At 39.7% G+C, this 18923-nt stretch overlaps 1 protein-coding gene across 1 annotated transcript; it reads left to right on the plus strand.

The window, feature by feature from the left end:
- The first annotated feature begins 1257 nt into the window (after window positions 1-1257).
- LOC104417002 (GDSL esterase/lipase At5g14450-like) lies at window positions 1258-17023 on the plus strand. Its single transcript, XM_039313420.1, has 6 exons — window positions 1258-2101; window positions 14229-14414; window positions 14806-15012; window positions 15130-15302; window positions 16001-16271; window positions 16377-17023. Exons 1-6 carry the CDS (start codon window positions 1258-1260, stop codon window positions 16628-16630), a joined length of 1935 nt encoding a protein of 644 aa, XP_039169354.1. The 3' UTR covers window positions 16631-17023.
- Window positions 17024-18923: the final 1900 nt, after the last annotated feature.

Consider the following 18923-nt stretch of genomic DNA (forward strand, 5'->3'; position numbering starts at 1 on the left):
CAAAGGGAGGCGAGGCTGCGAGATAAATAAGGCGAGAGATGGAGAGAGAAGAAGAGGAAATTAGAGTTTTGATTTGAAAAATTAAAACTTATAAACCGGTTCGGTCTAGATGGGCGATTCCACACTTAAAAACCGGGAACTAAACCGATACTCAACGGTTCTAGTAAATTGGAACCAGGAAACCGTCGGTCTGGTCTGGTTCCAAGCAGCCTCGGTTCCTTTGCACACCCTTAAAAATCATCTTTAAATGGGTAGGTAAAATTAAATTACCTACTCATTAGTATGGGTCCAAATGGATAACTTTCTTTTCTTGGATTAATAGAAATTTTGTCCTGGCGAGGAAGGAAAATAAAATCTTAACCAAAAAAGTATGAATTCTGAAAGCTGCTGAATAACAAAACTACCCCAGGTAGAGGCGAGCCAGCACTATAAAAGCTCGACTTCTGCCAGTACTTTTGGCCACGCCCAACTCTTTGACTCACTATTTAGTGTCTATTCTCTAATATTACTCTGGTCCAAAGCATCAAACAAGTTCTTCAAACTTACTGGTTAGCCACTTTGCCTTCTTGTTCTTGTTATGGATCTCGATGTGTTCATGAAGTTGTCTGTGAAAAATGATTAAAAAACATATATTTTTCGCATGATGTGCAAAAAGTTGATCTTGCTTTTAATGAAAAACAGAACAAAACCATAACATTTTTATGGAATAAAATTTATTATTTTTGTGAGATTGAGTGTATGATCTGATTAAGCGTAGTTCATTTTGTGCGAGTGGACCAACTTTCTTTTTTTTCTTTCACGTCATCCTCTCTGTTGCCTTGGATAGTTCTCGGAGATCGTTAAATCATGACTTACAAATCTGAATTACTGAGAATCGGGTGGTTTACGATGAGCCATGCTCTTTCACATATCAATTTCACCAGAAAAAATAGATTCATCCGTAACTAGATGGAGCATTTACTTGTTATTACCAGAGTTTAGGTTTACTGACAGTTGATTCATGTAGATATCAAGCAGCATGTTGATGGTCACTTGGAATGTCAATTAAGTTTCTGCGGTTAGAATGACTTCACTTACAGTAAAAGAAAGTTCGTTATCTTTAAGTTTTTGAAATGCTAGAAATCAAACATGTCGTTGACGGCATGTCAATCATATTGATTGAAACATTAATAATGTGCGATTGGAAGATTCTAATAGTTACGTTGCATGTACTGTTCGTCAACTGATGCCTTGCTCTCCTGCAGATTCTCTTTGAAAATGGGTCCACCAGTGAATGCTGCTACACCATCCACCGCTTCTTCTGCAGGTGAAGACATGCTGACCAATGACCAGCGCTTCCTCTTGACCGTCATTTTTGGATTATACTTTGGGCCTCATCTCCAAGGGGAAAGGCCACCCCACAAGTCAGCATTGCAGAGAGTACTCGAGAGACTGCCACGGTACACTCAAGATCGGCTGGCTGGGTCCAAGTTGATGGTGGCCCAAATGATTCACGTATATTATTATATACTGAGGAAGGCCAGTCAATCTGTCATAGTGGCCCCACCTTTGCTGCTCAAGTTCTTCCGCGACGCGCTTCCACCCAGAATGCTTGGTCCAGGATTCAACTACCCTCTGTTCATCGACTTATTTCCAACCGACCTGCACCCTTGTTCACGTGTCGAAGAGCGATTTATGGCAATAGACAACATTGTCTTGATCGATAACCCGAGCACCTCTTACCTCAGGGAAGAGGTTGTTGTGAGGTTTAAGAATTTGACTGGACTGCAGGAGTTCGTTCTGGAGAAGGATGCTGCCAAGCTACCTATTTATGTCACCGATGAGGTGTTTTATCAATTGATAGCACGAGAGGAGCGTTCAGAGGGACAACCTCATTTTTCTGTGCCCCGTTGTGGTTCTCATGGAAGACAATGCAACATCAGCATGGCGTTTTCTCCGCTCGATACGACAGGTGCCACTGCCGCCTGGAGTGCTGGAGCTGGAGTTGTTTGGAATGCGGAAGTGGAGCTTGCAGGATCCATCACAGGGCGTGTGACCCTTGCAGAGTCTGAAGATAGTTACCTGTTTAACGTATCACTTCCAGGGATCAGAATAGATCAAAGTAAGTCTCCGATGGCCTAAAAGAACCTCAATATTTGTAGGTCGAGAAGCTAATTACTAAATTTTGAGCACTCTCCGTTTGGTTGATTCTGATTCACATAGTGATGCATATGTATTGACGAATTTCTCGAAACTTCCTTATGGAAGCTGCAGGCTTTAGCTGTGAATTCAACATGGATGGCGAGGTCTTGATCGAAGGAGAGATTGCAACCGGTGGGAACACGGTTGAAAGCAGAACAGGAAACCCTTGTCAACCTGGACACTTCTCTCTCCGTTTTCAGCTGCCTGGTCGTATCTATCTCAGAGGCGCCAACTGCAACTTTCGCTCAGATGGGACTTTCGAAGGAAGGGCGAAGAAACAGATCGAAAATTGATGACTTGCAGGCAGCTTGGTTTTTGTTTTGAAATAATGTTGAAATTTACCGTGACTCGATTAGACACAAACTGCGTCCTATGTTTGGTCCTCATGTACCTTCTTCAATGCAAATATAGTCACACCCTTAAACTAACAAGAGTGAGAGATGGCACCGTTGTCCTTCTCAAATATAATTCCCAAAAGTTCTCCACCACTAACACTCTCGCCCTACGTGCCCCTAACCCAAGAACTTGAAAATATAAAAGACTAGTGAAATGAGCAACTACAATCCAATGAGTAATACATATCTTCTAAACAAATCAAGCAATTACTATCATTTAAGAAAAAAAAAACAAATGTAAATCATTTACACCAAATCCATAATACAACAAAGTTTAAGATTAAAATGAGTTGTTTGTATGTGTGTATATATATTACTACAACATAACATTTTTGTGACATAAATACTCATCTACATCAATAATATCAAAACAAATATCAATGATCCAGCCCATTGATCAATCTCAACACACGCGTTATAGGTCCATTCCAATGACCAATGTCAAGCTAAGATATCAACTATGATCACGCATAACGCCTTATGACAAGGTGACCGGGCGCTCCCCTAGCAAGGTCCCCACCTATATCACCAATGGCCGGGCCACAAAGATCTTTAAAACTAGTATAGATATCCACAACCCTTTATTGGGCTCATAGCAATATTGAGCACCAACACCAATCTACAACATCCTCCACATGCTATAAAGCCAAATCCAAAACCATTTCATATATCATAATACGTTTCTTAAACTATTTCGAACTCCATTTCGTTGAAATAGTTCACAAATCAATATATAATATTTTATACTCCATATTGAAGTCAAAGACTTCTCATGAGTCTTTCCAAAAGGATTCGCAAACCCATTTGCAAGCAATCAATTTAGACTATCATCCCAAAAAAAAAAAAAAATCCATATCTAATACACATATGGTAGCAAATGTTCATTCCAATTTATGCAAGAAATATGCTCGTTCTTAACTCATAATATAATTAATCCATTTCGTTTTCGAAATATAAGTTCACAAAATCAAAGAAGAGATAGTATTACTCATCTCGGAATGCCAATCGTCGAACTCATGATCCAACAATTAAACGAAAAATAACGTTAAAATCGAGTAAAAATTACGCCTAACACTAACAAAGCGACTCATACACATTAACAAATCACTCACTTGAAGCAATTATTTAAATCTAAATGAAACATGAAACTCACAAGTGAAACCCCAAAATTCTCACTTCGGCCAAACCATTTATTCAAATTGACTCCCATCAAACCCATGGCTCCGCAATGCCATAATCCACCATTACCTTGAAATCCCACCGCTCAACAATTCAAAAATGGAACAACACGGCTCAAGTTTCACAAAACTTCGAATTTAAGCCATAATTCCAAAAACTACTTCAATTGGACGAACGGATGATAGGAGCATTCATCAGGCATTGCAATACGTAGAGACTTCGGTTTGCCGAGGCCTCTGTGGAGTGAACGCACTCTCTCTTTTCCCTCTTTTTTTCTTCTTTTTCCCTTTTTCTTTCCGTTATTTATGTTTGTTGTGTGAGCTCTCGGTTAATATGAGCCAAGCATCCCTTTTTCCTTTTAATAGCTTAGGTCCCCTTTTCCCTTCTTTTGTTGACTTCTTCACGATTTTTTCCTTCTTTTTCTTTTTTTTTTTTTTTTGCTTTTCCTCTGACTTTTCAATCCATATCTTACAAATATAATGCAAACAAAGAATGGGATACAACGGCTCCTAATTCTTCTTACTAAATTTTCCATCATGAACTACACCTGACTCTAAATTCTGCTTTGAATTATAGTATGGAAGGAGTTGATTTTAGCTTTTATCTTAGTACATGCTTAGGGCAAACAGAACAATCCAATTTTATCGATGCAGTATAATATGGGTATCTCTCTAGTGTCAAGCTATGGAATTACCACTGTTAACATCACAAGATAAGGGAGACATCAATGTTAGGATGCATGTGTGAGTGAATTATGTTAGAAAAGTCCCACATTGGAGAATTAATATGGTGCAAAATAGTTAATATATCATAGATGACCCATAACTTATTAAATTAAGCTTTTGAATGAAGGTGGTCCAATTGGATATATTAACAGATTCGGACTTGAGCTCTCTCTTGATGATCTCCCTGAAAGAAGATATCAAGCTTCTACTGCACACTTCTAACAAATTGTATCAGAATTTTCGAGTAGGTGGGTGTTTTGGTGTAGCAACGCAGGCCCAAAGTTGATGCAGAAAGATACCTAAATTAAGGGAGAGCGAGCTTAACACTAAGCTCATACATGAGAGAAGATTGTTAGGATGCACATGTGAGTGAGTTATGTTAGAAAAGTCACACATCAAATAATTGATATGGTGTGAAGCAGTTAATGTATACTAAATGGCCGATAACTCATTGACTTAAGCTTTTGAGTGAAGGTGAATCTAACTGGATATATTAATGGGCTCAGACTTGGGTTCCCTTTTGACGATCTCCTCAGAAGAAAATATCGGGCTTCTGTTGTGCGCTCCTAACAATAAATAAAAAATCATAAGAAGTAATTCTAGGAAGCTCCTTCAGTTGTTCCTTAACAGAATATGTTGCCGTTCATGGGGAAAAAATCAGAATGTCCAAGAAAGTCCATTCAGGTTGTGATTCAATGTAATATTTCTTATCTAGTTTGTCATTTGTCAAAAAATCATTCCTTGTACGTATATAAAAGCAGGATAAGCAAGGTAAAGATTGCACCTCACGTGGACTCTTTATTCTCTTGAGTGCCTTTCATCTATAGATTTGGGAATCTGATTGTTCTAGAAAAGCAGAGGAAACTTTGTTATTGGCTTCTTCCAATAACGGCCAAGCTAAATCTAGCAAAGGGCGTGATGCGACAGCATCAAGATCCATGGGGTACGGTATCTTAGATGAAGTTCAAGAATAAAGACTCATTCAGCTGAGTCAAGGTTTACTATCAAGTTGATTTCCTAGTTAAATGATTCCTAGTTCAATGTTTCCTAATTTAAAGTACTTTAGTTTAGTGTTTCCTAATTAGTCTTTCCTAGTTTAGTGCCATAGCTCCTCTATAAATAAGAGGTGCTTCTCAATTGTAAGAGACAGATTTGGGAGTTGATAATACGTTAGAATTTCTCTTAGTTGAGTTCTTTATGCAATTTACATCGACCGTAAACCTTAAAAATCTTTCGGTTCTTTATCCAATTCATTGGTGGTGAACAGTCTAGTTCTTTCCTCGGTTGCAAAGGTATTCTTTCATGCCTTGGTGATGGACTCTTCTATACCAAAGTTCTCTTTGTGGAAAAGAACATCAAATGCTCTCATTCCATCAAATTCATTCAGCAATCTCATTTAAACTCACCATGCATCAAATTACTATCAAACCTTCAAGGGTGAATTAGATGGGTAAGTTCTTCTATTTGCTGGTTCATTCTTCTATACTGAAAAAGAATGAATGATCGGGCTCCAAGATGCTTGGCCTTGGGATAAGCCTATAATGAATGGCATGACTATGCAATAGAGGATCTCCCACGACAAATGGCACGAGTTCTCAACCTGCTAGAGAATCAAGCGAGCAAGTATAGCCACATACACCACCGGTTCATTGTCCACGGTACTCTGATCCTGATGACCATCCAAGCTCCACTAACGAATCCAACAACACTAGAGACAACTCCAGTGATTCAAATTATTGAGCTAGAGGAAGAAGGAGACACAAAGACAATGACCACAAAATCAAAGTGGAAGCACTTGAATTTGAAGGCAGCCTAAATCCATGTGACTTTATTGATTGGTTGCATGCTATCAAATGAGTATTTGAGTTTAGATTATTTTCAGATGAAACGAAGTGCAAGCTTGCTTCTCTTGAACTTAAGAAACATGCCTCACTTGGTGGAAATACTAAAAAGAGAGAGAGAATATATAAATTGATTATTGATGGCGGAAGCTACACCAATGAGGATGAGAGAAGATGGGAATCTTGAGCTTGCCTTGTATGGCTCTTTTCTATCGGGAAAATTACCAAAACAATCACAAACCTATTGCGACTTTTCCAATTTAGTCTTAAACTTTTTTTTTTTGGTCAATTCAATCATAAACTTTTTACAATTGTGCTAATTCATTCCATTTTGACCATTTTTTGCCATTCTTGCATTGACATGGATGCCAGCCAACACTAACGTAGACATAATAATATTTTTATTTTTTGAATTTTTTATTAATTTTTTCTTTTTTTATTCTTTTTTTCTTTACTTCCTTCTCCTTCCTCTAGCCAATCATCGCCGTGATTGGCCGAGGCCTTGCCGACCTCAAGGAAGTCTAGTCGTGGCCGAGTGACCTCGCCCAAGCCGCCGCCTAGGCTGCCAAGGCTCACCCTCGCTGGATTTGGTAATAGTTGAGCCTTACCGGCTATGGGTGAGGCCCTCACCGGAGGCCTCGCAAGGGGAAAGGCTTGCCCTCACTTAATTTGGCAAGGGTCGAGCCTTGATGACACCACTAGGTTGAAGGTCACAACCTCACGCAACCTCTAGCCATGGCTACCAAGGCTGGACAAGGCTCACCCTTATCGACCATGGTGATGCCCAACTACGACAAATTTGATGAGGCTCCGCCGCCCAACCATGGCGATGGCAACTTTGCCATTGTTGGGCAAGGCTCATCCTCGCCGCTGGTCGATGGGGGCAAGCCTCGAGCATTGGCCAATGAGGCCGACCTTGCCAACGCTCACCTATAGCCAGCCAACCAAAGGAAGGAGGGAGAAGGAAGGAGGGAAAAAAGGAAGAAAAATAATAATAGTAAAATTTGAAAAAAAATAAAATACATTAAAAAATTATCTACATCAGTGTCAGTCGAATGGCCAACGCCAGCCAGTATCTATGTCAGCATCGGTCCACCAAAATTAGCCTAATAAACTGAATTAGTACAATTGCAAAAGGTTTAAGACTGAACTGGCCAAAAAAAGTTTATGATGAATTAGAAAAATTATAATAGGTTTATAATTTTTTTGATAATTTTTTTCATTTTCTAGCTATTCATCCATTGGAGAAATTTTCTCATATTGAGGAAGACAAAAATTCTAGAGAACGAATTATTACAGTGGTAAGAGCCACAAATTGCCACGTTCATTTCATATGCCCTGAAGTAATATATCTGGAATTGTTCATCATTTGTTAAAATATGTCCGATTTATTTTTCAGCTTGCCAGCTTGCCAACTTGCCTTTTAAGATTTTTATTTGGATGAACTGACGTATTATCTAATTCATTCGAAAGGCCGCCTAAGAACTTATGGAGTCGAGTTCCTTTAAGTAATGGTAATTGTGGCAACTTAGCTACTTTCAATATTAGAGACCTTTCTCCCTATCTTAAAGTTAAAGATCCCATCAGTAATGAGGTCAAATATCCATCAACCTGGGGTGGATGGTGCAGGAGCATCAATGTTCATGAGGATACAGCATTTAAAATGAAGTCTAAGAATAAAAACTCTTTCAACAGAGTCAAAGGTTTACCTTTTCAAGTTGGTTTTCAATTGTGAATAAGATTTATAATTTAACGTTTCCTAGTTCAATGTTTCCTAATTTGATGTTTCATAGTTTACTATTCCCCAACTTAAAGTTTTCTTTTTAATGTTGCCTGGTGTAATCTTTCCTAGTTTATGTCCTAGCTCCTCATATGGAAGAGTTCGAAGACTGTTCCCCATTTTAACTCACTTCCATCTTGGGGCGTGTGAAGATTGTGCAGTCCGAAAACTGTTCCCCATTCCAAGTGTCGCTTCCAGGGATTAGAGATCAAAGTAAATTCCGCATGACCTAAAAAAATCCTCTATATTTCTAGGCCTACAAGCTAATTAGTAATTACCAACGTTGCAGATGTCTCCTTTTGTATATTTTGATTCATATGGTGATGGTAAGATAATTGCAGATTTACATGAAACTTCCTTTTAAGATGCAGGAACATTCAGTTGTAAGTTTAACGTGGATGGCAACGAGGTCTTTATCGAAGGAGACGCTGCAACAGGTGGGAAGGTGGTTGAGAGCATCACAGGAACCTTTTTCCCCGCAAACACTTCTGTCCTTGTTTTCAGCTGCCCAGTCGCGTCAATCCTAGATGGTCCGACTGCAAGTGTGGCTCAGCAGGAACCTTCGGAGTCGTCGTGAAGAAGCAGATCGATGATTGATGACTCCTAGCCAGGTAGACTTTGGAAAAAAAAAAAAGTTGGGATTTATCGAAACTCAAGTGGACACAAATCGAGTTCTATGTATGCTCCTCCTATACCTTTTCCAGATGCACATATAATGCAGAGAAACAATGTCTATTCTTTAATCGAGTTTCTCTGCCTATGAAAAAGGTACGGGAGGAGTAAACATTGAACATCATTTTTGTTTAATCAAGTTTCGGTAAATCCCAACATTTCATCAGTTGTCAATCTGATTCTTCACAGCTCCCCAAAGATCCAATATGAGCCAAAGTTGTAGGGGGACTGTCTGCAATCAACGCAACCGGGCAACTGAAAACAGAGAGAGAAGTGTCCAGGAGGACGAAAGTTTTCCTGGTCTGCTCTCAACCACCTTTCTACCCATTGCAGTATCTCCTTCAATCAAGAACTCGCCATCCATATTGAATTTACAATTGATAGCTGCTCATCCAAAAGGAAGTTTCAGAATATGCAAAACGGAGAAAACTTGAAACTCAGTAATTCGCTTCTTCGATTATAATGAGGTTTTTTTTTTTTTTTTATGCCATCAGGAACTTACATTGATCTTTTCTGACCCCGGAAGTGACGCCAGGAACAGGCAACAGTCTTCGGACTCCACAAGTTTCGCACGCCCCGTGATGGATGCTGTAAGACCCACATTCGCATTCCCAACCACTCAAACTCCAGCACTGCAAGTGACGGCGGCACCACAACATTGCATCTCTGTTGTACTTAGCGGAGAAAAGACCACCTTAGATCAAGTTGAGCCTTGAAGTAGGTGTTGCGTTCTCCGGACAACCGTGATGACGTCGAGGAGGGTGAGCGTTTATGGAACCATTCGAAGAGCTGCGTTGCTCTCGCATTTTCTTCCGTGACAATCACAAGGAGGAAGGACAAAAAATAGATCGCCCCTCTGACCGCACCTCTCGTACCACCACTTCATAAAACACCTCATCCATGGCATAAATCGGTAGCTTGGCAGCATATGCTCCAAAACAAGCTCCTCTAGCCCAAACAAGCACTTAACCTTGCAACAACCTCTTCCCTAAGGTAAGCGGTGCTCGGATTACCGACAAAGACTATGTTGTCTATCGCCATATGTCGCTCTAAAACCAACAAACGAGGGTGCACGTCGGCCAGAGAAATGAACTGAGGGTATTTGCTACCCGGACGGAGCACTTTGCTTTGGTTTTAAGAGAAGAAAGATGAACTTATTGCGCATCGTGTGAATTAAACTAGTAAACTAGTAAGTCTAAAGAACTTGGTTTGATGCTTTGGACAGACTGAACTAATATTCAATGAAATAATATAGCATAGACAATAATTACCGAGTGAAAGAGTTGGACTTGCCAAAGTGGCACTACTCAAGCTTATAAAGTGCTAGGCAAAATAATGCTTCAAGTGCCAAAAGTTGGTATAAATGGTTATTTAAATGCCAAAACTTATGAAAGTGACACTTAACTGCTACTTTTTTATAATAATAATAAATAAATAAAAAGAGACACTTGAGTGTCACATCTAGTGAGTGTCACTGAAAATCCTACGAGGCATTTTTTTATTAATTTTCTCGCTTACGTGACCCGCCGGAATGTCGAATCAGCAAAACACACACAAAAACGACGTCATTTTGCATTAATTTAAATTTTAATATAATATACAAATTAATTAAATTAAATTAAAAACAAAATAATAATTATTTTATTTTATTTTTTTATAATAAACATAAAAAATAAAAAGGAGGAAGAGGAGTAGGAAGACAGCCGATAGCCGAGGGATGAGCCCGCCGCCACCGCCTCCCCACCATCGCCGAAGGTGGGGGAGGGTCGGCCGGGCCGCCGAGCCTTGCTGAGGGCTGGCGGCCCCAACCGACCGGCAAAGGACCGCAACCCTCACCAAGATTTGGGGCGAGGGCACACAAGCCCGCCACCGGGCTTGACGGGGCCGCCAGCCCAACTTGGGCTCGGCGGCCTCGGGCGACTCTCCCCACCTCCCCGGCGACGAAGGGAGGTGGCAACAGAGTGGCGAAGGCCGAGCCCTTAGCTGCTGGCTACCTCCCTCCTCCTCCTTCCCCTCTTTTTTAAAATTAATTAATTAATTTTTTAATTTTTTAATTTTTAATTTAATTAATTATTATATTAAAATTGAATTATACCAAAATGACATCATTTTGACAATGTTTAGCCACATTAGCATACAAAATGACATCATTTTGCGCGTAACTCACCTAAAAATTGACATGTCAGCATTTTAGCCGGATTTTCTCGCGATGACACTTAGGTAATCCATTTTGCTTTGATTTTGCACTTGCTAAGTCATTTTCGTAACTTTTGGCACTTAAGTGACCCTTTGTGCCAACTTTTGACACTCCAAGAGTCCAGGTGTCCTAACATGGAATCACTCAAATCAATTCAAACCATTAAAGGTAGATTTTTTTTTTAAAAGTAAAGGCAATGCTTGGTGTTGTTATATTCGAGATCAATTTCAAGGGAAGCTATTAGAATTATATAAAATTGATTGTTGGATTGTTGAAAATTGAGCACATGGTTTGCGGAGTTAGTCCTAGGGTGAATAAATGCAACACTGTTTTTGAATTTTAAAACCTTAGCTATGAATATAGAGTGCTAGTGAAGCATTGTAAACAACAAGATGAGCATTGGTCTAGCATCAACTCTAGACCAACACTACGCGAGTTGGTCATTAGTTTTGGGAGTTTATGATTGATCCAACTTGGACTAACCATGCATATAATATATATATATATATATATATATATATATATATATATATAATATGTTTTATCTACTTTAAATTATAGCACCTTCTCATCTATTTATCTTCGTAGGTCAATTTGTCATGTAAATTAGAGAAAGAAAAAAAACATAAACCCTCTTTACTAGCCTCGACCTCGGCCTCGCTCGCCTTGCTTATGACTCGCCTCCTTCGCTTGCATCACTTGTCTTGTCGCTTCCCTCTTTCACTCACCTTGCTACTTGCCTCTATTCTCTTGCCTCACATGTTTGTTTTTATGGTTTATTGCTTTTAACAAAGCTTTTAACAAGTGCAAATTTCTATTGTTACTTTACTTTATATTTATGTTTGATATGTATGTAATTTGAAATAGTATGATTGTCCTTGTCCTTTTAAGAAATATAAAAAAGGAAGAAAAATAGACAGTTGATCCGGGATAGACCCTAGAACCGCACCGAACCCATAGGGTCAGTCTAGCCCTCGGTCTCGAGCTCAACAGCATTAGTCCTCAATCTCAAAAATTGAAGACCAACATTATACAATTGGTCCTTAGGTTAAATGCTGGACCAACCCAACCTAGACTATACTCACCCCTAGTAAACAAGGAGTTGTAGTACGAAGCCAGAAAAGCATTATCAATTCAATAAGAAGTTCTTCCTTCATTGTGCTTTTACTTCAAATTTCCATAGTTTATACTAATTTTTTTGGTTCTTCCATTCCCACTGCATTCTAGTGGATTACTGTCGCTTTGACAACAACTGGAAATGCCACTTGAATCAAGTGGCTTGATCAAAATGGCTTTGCACATGATGTTTATTCTATCAATCAGCTAGACGAGTAATAGAAAGAACTGTTCTTTTTTTGGTTGAAAAAGAATTTTATTTAGCTTTCGTTGTCATGCGCAATGGCTATGACCATTTAGGCGAACCCCAGCTTTAACGCAAGCATTTCCAAAATCTTCTAAAATCCCATAGTCCCCAGGAGGTTCATAGGAGTTTTGGCATTTAGTATTTCCAGAATGCTAATATGTTTTCTTCTTCCAATTTTTCCCTCGCTAATGATTGAAATTTCCAAAATGCTCTCACCACCGACAACTTCATTAGACATTGTTGGTGATGCCAAATCTAACCACCAACAAGCTAGATCTAGTGCCAACAAGCCTTGTCTGGGGTCACACAATCCCACCTCGCTGGGGAGCTAGGGCTAGATTTAACTCATCAATGAAAAATTTGAGTTTTTTTTGTGAAAAAAAAAATATTGCAAAAGTTCTTTATGAGTGTGCTTTTACCAAATATCATTAAAATCAAAGTTACTTCTCAATACGCTTTTACATTATACTTTACCAAACACAATTTACATTTCGAGAAACCACTTCAATTTACATATTTGAGAGATTTTTACCAAAAGTCCAACCAAATAACCAACAAGTTAAGGCACTCTACCTAACTTGCCACGCAGCCTTACACTCCAACCTTGTACAGGTGTTTTTCCATTTTATTCTTCCTGGTGCAATTTGTCCATGCAAGCTGGCTAAACCTATAGAACATGGTAAAACATTTTCCACTTTGGCAAAATCGAGTTGCTTGATTCATTAAATCTCATCCAAGGAAGAAAAAAAAAAAGCGAAATGTCTGGTATTACTCCTGTTATAACATGATATAACAACGTAAATGTGACCTCGATTACTTGCTACGAAATTAAGGCCCTTCTTGATATTGTAGATTTGCAGGTGTAATTGACCAAATCTAACTTCATTTGCCCCTATTGATAAATAATAGTAACAAATCCTGATTCCTCTTCACCGAACGGCATTTTTGTCGGATACCATATGCCCGAAGTTCTCCATACGTGAATAATTGGCAAATCTATATTAATGTAATCGTTTCATAATTTTTAGATTTTTAAGCTGTAGTAATCTAGCATCCAAGACCTCACAAATGTGATAACTTTCCCATGATATTCGCTTAATTGATTTAATATCTCAATTGATCACTTGAATACTATAACTTTCATACGCTGTTTATTCAAGTAATATGACGTATTTGTTTAATATGAGAAATTTATAGCACTATTGATTCTACTGTGCAAGTCTCAATCAAAGGTTACACAAAAGTTAGATTTATGTAACCAAATCGATTCTATCGCAGAATCAAACCATCCCGAAGCCAATCCAATTCTAGATTCATGTTGAAACTAATGGAAACCAGTCTGATCCTTAGTTTTTAGCGAAGAACCACTCAGAAACCAGACCATCCAATCCAAATTTGAAATTAGTTTCATAAAGTCTAAAAAAAACCCTAATTATTTTCTCGACATATTTCTCTCTCTTTTCTCTCCAACTTTATCCAAATACTTCATCTCGCTCTCTCTCTCGCTCGCTCGCTCGCCCGCCTGTCCTCGCTCACTTCTAACTTGCCTTTTCTCACATAATTCATCTCTTATTTTGAATCGTTTTGTTACTTATATTACTTCGCTATAAATAAAATAAAATAAAATAAAAAATGAAATACTCAACTCTGTTGGCGATTCTCACAGGTAGCTTCGAATCTCAAGGCCTGAGTCGACTTGAGTGATTCCTATGTTGTCGGGTGCGTTGACCCGGCCTATGCAAGAATCTCAGACCAACAATCGCCATGGACTGGTCCCGACCCGGCGCCGCCGTCAGGAGCCTGCGGCACCGCTTCTCGCCGAGGAACGCCGCCGAGGTCGTCGCCGTCCTCGTCCTCCTGACGGTCGCGCTCTCCACCCTCTCGTCTTCGACGAGGCGCCCGGCGGGCCCTCCAGTCCAGGGCCTGCGAGTTCCCGGCGATCTACAACTTCGGCGACTCCAACTCCGACACCGGCGGCAAATCCGCCGCCTTTCACCGTCTCCTGCCCCCGAACGGCGACACATTCTTCGGCAGACCCTCCGGCCGGTACTGCGACGGCAAAGTGATTCTTGATTTCATAGGTGAATGATTGGACGTGTCCATTTTCGGCCCAATGTTCTTGCCTGCTAATTGCGTGATTCTGCTGGAGTTTTGATAATTAAAATTCAAGAAAGAGTTTTTAGACTGTCCTGCTGCATTTCTCTGCAATTTTTCCACTGGGTATGTGTAGCAACGCTCCATCTCTAACATGGAGTGATTGAGGGATTGTTGAATGATTCTCATTTTTGGGTTTGATCCATATGAATCGCGCTGGATGTTGTGGTTTGCGATTCCATTTTGAAGACCTTATGATGAAGATGTAATTTGAGATCTTATGGACTGAGTTATGAGGTTCAGCTTGATCTCCTTGATAAGTTAGTTTCTTCTCTCTTAGCCTCTCATTCGGTAGTGTGTTTGCAAATCTGGTGGCAGCTGAGAAGTTGGGATTACCATACTTGAGCGCATACTTGGATTCCATGGGGACAAACTTCCGTCATGGGGCGAATTTCGCCACGGGAGGGTCCACGATCCAGCCGGTGGATACCCGAATCTTTGAGGGAGGCTTCAGTCCCATCTCGCTCGACATACAGCTTTCGCAGTTCGAGCAATTCAAGGCGCGCACTCTCGAGCTTCATGCCGGTACTTGACTATTCATTTGATTCGCTGACTTTGGACAAGTTTAGGTCTTTGCATTTTCAGAATCTGTTCTAACTAGCAAGCATGGAGGTCTGAAAATTCGTGCATTATGTTTCTCAGGTAAGAGTGATTATGCAAAGAGCAGTCTGCCAAGACCCGAGGACTTCTCCAAGGCATTATACACAATGGATATTGGTCAGAATGATCTTCATGCCACATTGAAATCCATGACGGAGAAACAGGCATTGGCATCCATTCCCAACATTTTGAATAAGTTTGCTGTAGCAGTAGAGGTAAGTAAAAGTTTCGTTAATTAACTGCTTATGAACTCTAGTTTGTGAGGAACGTCATTGTATACCCTTCACGAAGGAAAGTAGTGGCTTGACTGGGCATTATCAGAACATCTCGTCTGTTTTGCATCCTAACATTATCTCTTGCATGAAAGAGAAAGGAGTTTGTAAGCTCAGAGCTGCACCGTAGCAGAATAAACCCATGCATTTTGCTTAATGTTCATTGAAGTTAACAAGAACTTATCAAGGAGCCTTTTAATCAGCTTTATGTACAAAAAGGATGGGTGGAAGAAGCTGGATCTGGATATAAGATGTTTGAAATTAAGGGAATGTTGCTGATCTTGATAGGCTTTTCTTTAGTTGCTCAGTGCATGTTACATGAGAGAGACTTTGCCTTTGGATGCTCGATTGGTTGTTTTTGACCTGATTGGCTTGCTCTATGAAATGCAGCTATACTCTTCCAAATTCTCATGTCATGGAGTACTTAACGAAGTAGCGATTAAACTATGGCTTTCTAACCATTGTATTTGTTGTCAATGCTTGTGAGAGTTTCACAATGAACTTACAGAAGTTGTAAGTAAAATGTGTAATTAACAAATCCCATGCTTTGACATAGAATATTGACATTTTCCCTTAAATGATTTTAATTAAATGTGTAATTAAGTCATTTTAGGATTCTAACGCTGGTTACATGATCTCAGAGATTATATCAGCAAGGAGCAAGGGCATTTTGGATACATAATACAGGACCCATTGGATGTTTGCCCCATTACTTCGTCTTTGATCCTCCAGAATCAAACGCAACAGACAAAAATGGATGTCTGGCATCCTACAACAAAATTGCGCAAGAATTTAATATGCAGCTCAAAACACTTGTGTCCAAGCTAAGACTTCGTCTTGTGGGCACAACACTAAACTACATTGACATTTATTCAGCTAAATACACTTTGATCTCTGAAGCTCAGAAACATGGTAAGCATCCTGCAGCTATCTAAATTGCAGATTACATGTGGCATGTATGATATGGAATGAGTGCAGAATTTGACATCAGTTCAAGTTTCAATTGGATTCTTCTAGGTTTTGGTGGTCCACTAGAGTATTGTTGCGGGCATGACGGGGATTACACTTTATATTGCGGACAGAAGGCGATTGTGAATGGAACTGAAGTAGTCGGGGATTCTTGCAGCGACCCTTCGAAGGTGATAAGCTGGGATGGAGTGCACTATTCTCATGCTGCAAATCAGTGGGTAGCAAACAGAGTTGTTGACGGCTCCCTCTCGGATGTTCAGGTTCCTCTCACGGAATCATGTCGCGAGTCCATTCACTCCTGATCATTGTGTCCAAAAGGTGATCAGTCCTGAAGTTGCGATTCACCTTAGTAAATGTTCCAGTTTTTCCATCCCAAAAGTCCAGCCGAATCAAAGCGGATCAGAACATTCCTAGATTCACGGTGGAGAAGCCACAACAAGCTACCTGATCTTGCTATACTTAGTACCCTTCTGCAATTTCAAAACCAGTGGTAGATTCTGCGACAGTGGACATTAGCCGGCACACCGCTCAGCAAGCATGTAAATGATCAATTATTTTATTTCAAAAACACCTTCAACATTTTTTCTTTCAATGCCATTTGGTTCTTTTCCTTCTTCACTCCATAATTCATCTTCCTTCTGCTTCCTCAAGGCAATGTCAATTCAGAAACCAAAAAAATCTGCATGACTATCTAGGTAGAGAAAACGCCCCCATCAATCAACCTGGAAAAACTGCTCCACCAGTCGCCTCCATCCGTGCTACCTGAATCCCATCAAGGTGTGTTATAACCTGAGCCTTGCCGTCATTGCTGGTTTCGACTCATACCGGTGTTTGTCAAATGTAGGAACTCACTAAAATTCGGATCTCTTCTAAGTATCTTGATCAGATTCTATTCTAACGAAGGCCGTGCAGCAAAGATTTTGGCTTCATTCGTGAAAGTTCGGTTTCGAACGATGCTATGGAAGCCAAAGTTACTGTCATAGGCAGGGCGACAAACTTTCATTTGTCTGGTTCGCCATTCCAACCCAATATATTTCATGTCGAAATCAGAAGCCACGAACAGGACGATGCAACAGAACCGGCTGATGGCTCCAACATGTTCGGAGGATTGCAGTTTCGCCGTAATCGCGGACTTTAACTCCACCCTACTTATGAAGCTAATCCTGGATGATGATGCACGATGAAAATAAACTATCGAATCGAGTTTTAAAAGGAATAGATTTAGGGATAACATCCTTTTCAGAGATGAAATCGAAGGCCGATGGTTCTTGTCAATGGCGGGTGATGTTATAACAATGTTTAGGCTGATCTTGGATGGGTGCCTAAATTTCGAGTTGTAGCCTAGAAGAGTGTTAAAAGTAAAAATGGAAGTGAATAGACTCCCGTTTTGTTTTGCACAAAATTAATAATTTAAAAATATTTTTCAAATTATTGATATTTCGTGATATAATGGAAATGGAGATGGAATACCTCGTATTGTTGAAGACACTCAGGCAAAAAGCTTGCTCTTTCCAATATAAGAAGCCACAAAAACAGAACCGGGCAACCTCTTGGCATTAGATTTGCCTAAATAACTATCTTGCTTCATTTCAATTATTAACTTTGTATTCTCAATTTTGTTAGTAAGTTTTCTTAAAAGTCATGAATGATGCCACGTTGGCAATTCTCTAAAAACATTTGATGGAATGAATGACTCGAAATATAAAGCATATAATCTAGGGACGAATTACACACGAAAAATTCAGGAACCCGACCGAACAATTAAGAAATATTCAAGGAGCTCTAATTCTGCTTTTCTCCTTTGTTTTGTTTCATATTCTTTTTTGTTTTTTTCCTTTGTTGTTGTTTTGTTTCTGACAAAAGGAGCCAAAAAAGTAAAGTCGGACCTACAGAATATCAATCGTTACATTCAAAATGGCCAATCAACTAGTCACTCACGCCTTTCAAAGTGATTTGTCTACTTACTTTCTGTGTCATTTATAAAGAAAAAAATGTATATTTCTCTTGCCCCCCAAAAGACCACCACTTGAATGTGGAACAGTGTCATTTTCAATTGCAACATTTATCTTTATGTAGGCTTCAATGATCAATCTAGAAGACGACGACATACCAGTATCAAGACAAAGAAACAAGAACATGGGGCAGAAGCCGTGGCTGAAGTGGCAAGACAGCGACTCGAGCCCGACCAATAATGCTTCCTGATTCTTCAACCAAAACAAGAAAATGTACACCTCCATCGCTTCCGTTCTGATTCTTCAAGAATTCATGTTCTCTTTTTTTCTTTCCATTATAACCATGTTTGGAGTCCATGTCAGAGACTCTATGCCCATCACTGTTTCCCGAAGTGTTGGGTTTTCCGAGGCTACAAGACCACCCCGCAAGTCGGCGGTCTCCCCTTCCTTAGCAATTGTGTAACTATCGGCTTTGAAGAGCTCTAGTGATGTGTTTCATCACGATTTTTTTTACAGAGAAAAATTAGCTGAATTTACGATATGATGCAATGTATGAAGATACTCACTTGCCTTACGAAACGTTGGATTTAAGTTATAATAACTCAATGTCATTAACATTGCGTTCAACATCATCTGCACTCTA

The sequence above is a fragment of the Eucalyptus grandis genome, chromosome 5, assembly GCF_016545825.1.
Source record: "Eucalyptus grandis isolate ANBG69807.140 chromosome 5, ASM1654582v1, whole genome shotgun sequence".
NCBI classification, from domain to species: Eukaryota; Viridiplantae; Streptophyta; class Magnoliopsida; order Myrtales; family Myrtaceae; genus Eucalyptus; species Eucalyptus grandis.